Raw genomic sequence first — 8,773 nt, forward strand, 5'->3', positions numbered from 1 at the left:
TCATCCAAGTCGTTGATGAATTTATTGAACAATACTGGCCCCAGAACTGACCCTTGAGGGACTCCACTGGACACAGGCCTCCAACTGGACTCTGCCCCATTGACCACGACTCTCTGGCTTCTTTCCTTCAGCCAGTTCTCAGTCCACCTCACTACCTGATTGTCCAGACCACACTTCCTCAGTTTAGCAGCGAGGATGGTGTGGGAGACGGTGTCAAATGCTTCACCAAAGTCAAAGTAGACCACATCCACCGCTCTGCCATCATCTACCCACCTGGTTATGTCTTCATAAAAGGCTATGAGGTTGGTCAAGCATGACTTCCCCTTGGTGAAGCCATGTTGACTGTCCCTGATGACCCTCTTATCCTTGATATGTCTTAAGATGGCACCAAGGATAAGGTGTTCCATCACTTTCCCAGGGATGGAGGTGAGGCTGACCAGTCTATGGTTACCCAGGTCCTCCTTCTTGCCCTTTTTGAAGACAGGAGTGACATTTGCTTTCCTCCAGTCCTCAGGCACCTCTCCCGTTTCCCAAGACTTGGCAAAGATGATGGAGAGCGGTCCAGCAATGACTTCAGCCAGCTCCCTCAGCACCCGCGGGTGCATCCCATCTGGACCCTTGGATTTATGGATGTCCAGATTGCTTAATTGCTCCCTAACCCAGTCCTCAGCAACCAAGGCAAACTCCTCCATTGCCCTGATTCCTCTGGGGCCTCGGGTATGTGGCTCCTCAGGACAGCCTCTGGCAGTGTGAACAGGGACAAAGGCGGCATTCAGTAACTCTGCCTTCTCTGTATCCTCTGTCACCAGGGCACCCACCCCATTCATCAGTGGGCCTACATTGCCTCTGGTGTTAGTTTTACCAGCCATGTATTCAAAGAAGCTCTTTCTGTTGTCCTTGACCCCTCTTGCCAGGTTTAACTCTAAGGAGGCCTCAGCTTTCCTAGTTGTCTCCCTACATCCTTTGACAACAGCCTTATATTCTTCCCAAGTGGCCAGCCCCTCCTTCCATGATCTGTAAACTCTTCTCTTCCACTTGAGCTTACCCAGCAGTTCCCTGTTTAACCACGCAGGTCTCCTGGCTCCGTTCCTTGACTTCCTACGTGTCGGGATGCTCTGATCTTGAGCTTGATAGAAGCAGCCCCTGAATGCTAACCAACTATCTTGGGCCCCTTTACCTTCAAGCAGCCTTGCCCATGGGATTTCCCCAGCAGTTGTTTGAAAAGGCCAAAGTTGGCCCTGCTGAAGTCCAGGGTTGCAATTCTGCTCGGTATTCTGCTCCCACCACACGACATCCTGAACTCCACCATCTCATGGTCGCTGCAACCAAGGCAGCCCCCCACCTTTACTGCTTCAACCAGACCCTCCTTGTTAGTGAGGACGAGATCCAGCAGTGCACCTCTCCTAGTCGGCTCCTCCACCATTTGCATCAGAAAGTTGTCATCAATGCACTGGAGGAACCTCCTAGACTGAGGCTGGCTGGCTGAGTAGGTTCCAAGGCACAGGTAGGGGAGCAGAGAGGATCTACAAACACCCAAAGGGAATGGGGGGTAATCAAGGCTGCAGAGAGGGGAACAGAGGGAGCCTGAGCACACCTAGAGAAGAATGGAAGGGACCGCAATGGCACGTGGGACAATAGACAGTGCGTGGAGGGAAATGGAGGGGATCTGAATGCACACAGAATTGAATGAATGGTTTTGATGTGCTCTCCAGGGTCTTCTCTTAGCTCTCTTGTGCAATGCAGAGGCTTCCATTGATCCTCTTGTCCCCTAAGAATCACTCAGTTTACCTTCTGGTGGACCCAAAAGAAAACGTGCACTTTTGGAGGCTTCCAGTTTCCCTCATGTATACCTCAGACTCCTCCATTTCCCCTCTGGTCCTGTCCCCTATTTTCTTTGCAGTGCATCCCACTGTCCTACATTTGCTTTCCTTTTCATGCCAGAACCCTCCATATGCCCTTAGGTGCTCCCCAAGCCCTCTGCTACCTTCTTATGCACTCTGTTCCCCTTTGCAAATCCTGTCACCTCAGAGGCCCTGGCGGGGTCCTGGGTAGCAGGAACCTCTTTGTGTGGAATGCTCGGTAGAAAGTCAGGGTAAAACGCCAGTCTGGAGACAGTGACAGTCCACTGCTTGCTGGGGCCACAGACCCAGCATGTCTGCAGAGGTAGAGAAGGATCCCAAGTACCAGTAAAAGACAGATTAGTGCTTCTATAACTGAGGCTAAAGGAAGGAGTCATTGGGTGCCTAAGTGCCATGGTACCCTAAGGTCTCTTGGGTTATGGCCCCACTGTGTGTTCTTCTCCCACCGGTAACAGTGAGAGTGTTTGGGGTGGGTTGGGTAAGGGTCTGGGTGCTCTGGGCAAATTCAGAGGCCACAAACCTAAGGGAGGCCCTTGATTCAACTAGAGGATTGTTTTGGAGGGTGTGCCCATCCAGGAGGATGAGGATAGGGAGTACTGCAATGCAAGACCTTAATAAGTGTGGTCTGACCACGCTTTGCTGCCATTGAGGTAAGAGATTTTCCAGCACTGGGAAGAGGTTTGCTGAGGCAACTAGCAATGTGATAGCCTCTCTTGCCATCTCATTGGGACACGATGGCAAGATGTGAAAGGACCTCTGGAGATCACCTGGTCCAACCCCCTCCTCATGAAAGGTCAGCTAAAGCAGGCCACCCAGACAAGTGTCCGGTTGGATTTTGAATGTCCCCAAGGATGGAGACTCTTTCCCTGGGCAACCCGTGCCAGTGTTTTGTCACCCTCACAGTGAAAAAGTGTTTTCTTGTGTTCAGATGGAATTGGCTGTATGTGAATTTGTGCCCAGTGCATCTTGTCCTGGCACTGGACACCACTGGAAAGAGCTTGGCTGCCACTTCTTCGTTCCCTTCATTCAGGTATTGATGCACACTGATAAGATTCCCCTCTTAGCCTTTTCTTCTCCAGGCTGTACAGTGCCAGCTCTCTCAGCCTGTCCTCAAAGGAGACATGCTCCAGTCCCTTAATCATCTTCACAGTTCTTTGATGGACTCTGTCTAGCATGTTCATGTCTCTCTCATGTTGGGGAACCCAGAATTGGATACCAGGTATGGCCTCACCAGTGCTGAACAAAGGGAAAGGATCACCTCCCTTGACCTGCTTGCAACACTCCCCGTGATGCAGCCCAGGATCCTGGTGGCATTCTTTACCATGACCATACATTGCTGGCTGATGGACAGTTTCTTGCCAGCCAGGATCTCCGTGTCCTATTTGGAGGCCATACCTTGCAGCTGGACGGCCTCAGGACTGACTCTTGGGGTACAACACTGGTGACTGATGTCCAGCTGGACTTTGTGCCACTGATCAGCACTCTCTGGGCCTGTCTATTCATCTGTTTTTCATTCCACCTCACTTTTCACTTATCTAACCCATATTTTGCCAGTTTGTCTGTTAGGATGTTTTGGAAGACAGTGTCAAAAGCTTATTAAAATCGAGGTAAACCATGTCTATTGCTCTCCCCTCATCCATCATGATAGTCCCTCACTGTAGAAGGCTATCAGGTTACTTAAATATGATTTTCCCTTTGCAAATCCACACTGACTATTCCAGATCACCTTCTTGTCTTTCATGTGTCTTTAAATGGTTACCAGGACTAGCTGCTTTGTCACCATCCCAGGGATCAAGGTGAGGCTGACCAGCCTGTAGTTCCCTGCGTCCTCCTTCTTGCTCTTGAAGATAGAAATGACATTTCCATGCCCGGATCAGGCCTGGGCTCTGTGGGATGAGAGAGCGCAGGCTGGGGCTTCAGCCCAGAGATCACAGCTCAGGCTCCTCAACTGTAACCAGCATTGGCAGCACTGCAAACTAAATACAGCTGGAATGTCAACCCAGGTGATGGAAGCGTTTTACCGATTGCTTGCGACAATGCACCAGCGGGCTATGGGAACACTCTCTGTGCACTGTGTTTGCAGCCTGGTTTTTCATATTTTTCTGGTACTTGTTTTTTTCTAACATAAGTCTAGGTGTATTTAAAGGCAACATAGAGAACTGGAGATACCTTGGTCACATTCTTAAGCATTTGGTTTGGTTTTATTTTTATCTCTTCTTCAAGGAATGATGTAACATTCTTCCTCTGCTGTTTGGCCATTTTGTTACAGATATCATGTCTAAAAAATCTGTAGCAGCAATTTATCCAAATTACCAAATTGAAGTCAGCTGGGTTATACAGTCGTATAAAAGTAAATATGTGATGAAATGCTTTTAGGCAAACAATCAGAGGAGAAAGTAACTTGGCATTTGTAGTGGCCATGACATATAAAGGTATTGTTATATGTGAATGTCTTTGATATATCAGTATCAAGAGAAAGCTTTCCTACAGGTCTGACTTTCCTTTAGTGCTAGCTATTTAAATGCAGGGTCAGGAGAGTCAGGACTATATTTCGGACTGCTTATGCACTGCCCAGTACCCAGTTTTTCTGTATGCAAGCCCAACATCCTTTGATCTTCCAGCATAATCCAGATTTTTAGAACTTTGTCGTTCTCTTTTTACTGTTCTCATTTGCACATGCCACCCCCAATGCAAGAAAAGCAATTGCAAAAAAAAAATTGGTCCTTGGGGATGGATCCGCATGTCAAGCTCCCCTAGGGTGAGTCCAGGCATCTGGAATCTCCTGGAGGACCCTGTTGTCCAGGTTTGTGGGATGTCCGGGGGTCAGTGAGGCCTGGAGAAGCTCCAACATTGCCAGATGGCCCTGGGAGGCAGAAGGAAGAATGGAGAAACACGAGGAGGGGGAAAAATACCTTTTATCCCCATCTGGGGGGCTGGGGATCATGGGGCATCTGAGGAGCCCAAGGGGCAACTGGGGGTTCCTGGGAACAACTGACAGGTCTAAGGGTGCAAGTATGGTACCCTGGGGGAAACTGGGTCAAATGAATGTAACTGGGGCCCCCAAAGGGACAGTGGGAGTTCCGGGGAAAATGGAGGAAAGTGGCAGGGTCTTGGGGGCAATCAGGGAATCCGGGGGAGGCAAGGCAGCCTGGAGAGGTCCTGGGTGCAAGGGAGGGGTCATGGAATGGGCCATGGAATGGGCCAGAGAACAAGGGGAATCCCAGGGGGAAACAGGAGGCCCTGTGAGTCCTGGCAGTCTATGCCCCACCTTGGACACCCAGCTCCTGTCACATTTGTAGGGAATCCCAAGGGACTGAGGGATCTGGGGAGGGCGGGTTACAAGTACCATGCTGGTCTGTGGGGAGCCCCAGAAGCGTGGGGATTTTGAGGGTAAGGTTTACCAGGTCAGGAGGACTCACCCCAGCAGCATCACAAGTGCCATGGAGCCAAGTGCCAGCCCCAGCCCCAGCCATGCCATGGGGTGCAGGGGGGCCACGTCATGGGGCCAGCGCAGCACAACTCTGAGCCGAGCCTGGAGTCCCTGCTCTGCCTCCACGTTTTGCCCTGATACTGTGGGTATCCAGGCAGCTCAGGGCACTGCCCCCCAGGGACCAGGTGTCCCTGCAGCACCCGCTCCAGCCACAAGTCTCACTGCCCACAGGGAGCCAGGTGTCTGGAGTCCTTGCTCCATTCCATATGCCCCACTGGCCCCAGAGGAGTCAGGCATCAGGGAACACCTGCTCCATTCCACCTGTCCACCATGGACCCAGGTGTCCTGGCACTCTGTTCACACCCCCACACACCCCACTCCTGTGGACTCAGGTGTCTGGGGCCCCATTCCATCCCACACCGCTCACTGCCCCTGGCGCACTCAGTTGTGTTGGCGCACCATTGAGGTAGAAGTACTTGCGGATGAAGGGCTCAAAAAGGTCTGCCAGGTGACAGGCGATGGTTCCCTGAACGGGGCCCCAGAGGGTCAGGCTGAGAGGTCCCTCTTCACCCGTCTGCAGCTCCTCAAACAGTGTCAGATCCTGTGTGCGCATCTGGGGCATGGGGAAACACATCAGCACAGACTGGTGCACCAGGTACACAAAATAGCATACACGTGCATGCAAAGGCACTCATGTCCTGCACATGCTCATCATGTCCCCTTCATGCTTCTTGTACGCTTTGCTTGTGCATGTGCATGCACCTCATGTCCCACATGTGTTCTTCATGCCCTGTGTGTGCACACACAGGGATGCACAAGCAGAACAGACACAAAAGGCACTTCCTACACACACCTGCGTACACAAGCACACATGAATCTGCAAATGAGTGACTTACCTCCCACTTTGCATGCACCCTTCACACAGGTGAGCACTTGCTTGCATCCTGTGCATGCTGATACACATGCTACTAATAACACACATATGTACAGTATAAGGAATACCCGTATCTATTGATAGTCCTTATGCCAAGCACACAACTATGTGCATGCAGGCCTTGCTTCCCATGCCCAGTGTTCTTATTAATGTCTACGTATGCCCTTGTGCATGTACGTGCAACTCACATCCTTGGCAAACATCCAGGTAATGGACCAGTTCAGGGGGATAGCAAAGGGCACGTCGCAGTGCAGTGTGATGACTTCATCCGCGCGGGCCCACACCTCCTGCACTGGGAGCATTGACGCACACGTGAGTTCACATCTGCATGTGCTCACGGTGGAGAGGGGCAGGCGTTCATCTTGGCACACTCTTGTGTGCTCACGGCGGGCCCATCGGGCATGTCCATGTATGAGAAATGAGGGTTGCCCCCATAGCCCTGGAGGCACCCAGCTCTAGAGTGGGGCTTAGCCCAGACTGGATGCCTGGGTCTACTGTGAACCCATACCTGGGCAGTCCAGGGGAAACGGGCAGTGCATGATGTGGCAGGTAGCACACTGGAAGACACGGGCAGCTTTCTGATTTCCTGTGAGGGAGAAACTTGGTGGTCCCAGGGGTGTGGGAGATGTATTAGGAGTCGGAGGTGGCAAAACAGAGGGATCAGCACTCACCACAGGGGGGGATGCAGGCTGGAGCTGATGGGGAGGAAGCAGCATTAGACTGGGGATCATTGTGATGAGCTGTCAGGGCTCAGCCCTTGTCCAGCCCAGATGGGGTGTCTGGAGGTTTCTCCAGGATGGGGAGGTGCCCAGGGAGGGGGTCTCTGGGATGTAGATGTCCAGGGTGGGGATCTCTGTGACAGTCCCTTGAGTAGGGATCCCAGGGGTTCCTCAGGGTGGGAGTCCTTGGTGGGTGTGCCCATTGACCCCATACCTTCCTCCATCTGGCTCAGCTTCGCCCAGATTTTCTTGATGGCTTCCTGCAGAGAAACCTCAAAGGACTCTGGGGTGTCCCAGATGTCCGGGTGAGACAAGGTACCCTGCCCCTGATTCCCATAAACCCTCCCTGGATCTCACAGCTCGCCTGTACAACTGGACCCCAAATAACCATCCTGGACTCCCATATATCCCCTCAAAAACCCCAGAAACTGTATACCTTGAAACCCATCTACCCTCAGGATTCCCCAAATATCCCCTTGTAGCCCCCAGACCTCCATATATCCTGTATTTCACCACACCCCCCATTCAAGGCCTCCACATCCCATCCCCTGTGCCCCATGTCCTGGCCCTATCCCCTCACACATCCCATGTTCCCTGCTCACTCTTGCCCTTCTGTTTCTTCACAAAATCCACAGCATCCATGATGATCTTCTGAAGTGCCATATGCTGCTCCTCCCCTGAGACCAATATAGGGGTACTGGGACCAGTACGGAGTTGGGGTTGGAGGTTCAGGGACAGGAGGGTCCAGTAAGGGCTGGGGGTTTCCAGGGGTTCCTGGAGTCCTGATCAGGGGTTAGGGATACTGGGAAAGGTCAGCTACCCCCGGGGATTCCTAAGGTCCTAGGCAGGGCTCCTAGGGGTAGGGAGTCCTAGGGAGTCCCCACTGTGTTCCTGCTCAGGCTTGGGTGATTCTCAGGGTCCCAGGCAGGGTTGGGGTTCCAAGAGGTCCCTGGGGTCCAGGTCAGGACTGGGAAGACCTTGTCATGGTTGAGAGTCCTTAAGGTGCTTGTCTGTGGTGGGTTCCTGTTTAGGAAAGCATCCTCAACTGCCTGGGATCTTGGCCAGTGTCAGTGTGAGGGCCTTGGTTGAAGTGGGGAACACAGAGGGCTCTGGGGTCCTGTTCAGGGTGGGGGTCCACCTTGGGATGGGAGTCTCTGGTGGGATGGAGGTGGCAGTCAGGACTGGGGTCCTTGGGCAGAGTCTCTGTTGGGTTGGGTGTCCCTGGGGTCCCATGACGCACCCACAGTGACAGAGGCAAGTGGTTCAGCAGCCTTAACAAGGGCTTCAAGGCAGAGTTGATGGCGGGCGTCCTTGGCGTTGGTCCCAGTAATGTAACGGCACAGCTGTCTCTGATCAGTGGGAGCCAAAAAGCAGAGCAGGCAGGGGTGCACGCCAGGGAGCCAGGACACCAAGGCCACCCACCACCACAAGCCAAGTCGCCCTGCCCGTATGCCTGGGTTTTGAGGGAGCCAGAGGACCAACACCAGCACCAGGGGTGCACACCAGCACCCCATGGCCCCAAAAGCACAGCACTCAGGTGCCCGAGTCCCTAAGGAACAGTGGGGTTCCTAGGTGGAGCCCAGGTGCCTGGGTGCCCAGGGAACAGCAAGGTTCCTAGGTGGAGCCCCAGCATCTGGGTCTCCAGGGGACAGTGGGGTTACTAGGCAGGTCCCAGATACCTGATTCCAAGAGTGGGGATACCCAGACACACGGGTCCCCTGGGTCACGTGGGCTGGAGAAAGGGCTACCAGACCCTCATTTGATCTCCCCAGATCTGCTACCTTCCATGCCATTTCTTCCATCCATTTCTTTTGTTGTTGGGCATTGGAAC

The 8,773-nt window shown here is 52.9% G+C and overlaps 1 protein-coding gene across 1 annotated transcript; it reads right to left on the reverse strand.

The window, feature by feature from the left end:
• Nucleotides 1–1,957: 1,957 nt before the first annotated feature.
• On the reverse strand, nt 1,958–8,456 carry SPACA6 (sperm acrosome associated 6). Its single transcript, XM_065647480.1, has 9 exons — nt 8,183–8,456; nt 7,545–7,619; nt 7,157–7,225; nt 6,895–6,918; nt 6,732–6,809; nt 6,412–6,515; nt 5,749–5,902; nt 5,279–5,429; nt 1,958–2,105 (listed from the first exon to the last, which is right to left on the reverse strand). The coding sequence occupies exons 1-9, from the start codon at nt 8,454–8,456 to the stop codon at nt 1,958–1,960; spliced, it is 1,077 nt and encodes a 358-aa protein (XP_065503552.1).
• Nucleotides 8,457–8,773: the final 317 nt, after the last annotated feature.

This window comes from Caloenas nicobarica, chromosome 17 (genome assembly GCF_036013445.1).
Source record: "Caloenas nicobarica isolate bCalNic1 chromosome 17, bCalNic1.hap1, whole genome shotgun sequence".
Classification (NCBI taxonomy): Eukaryota; Metazoa; Chordata; class Aves; order Columbiformes; family Columbidae; genus Caloenas; species Caloenas nicobarica.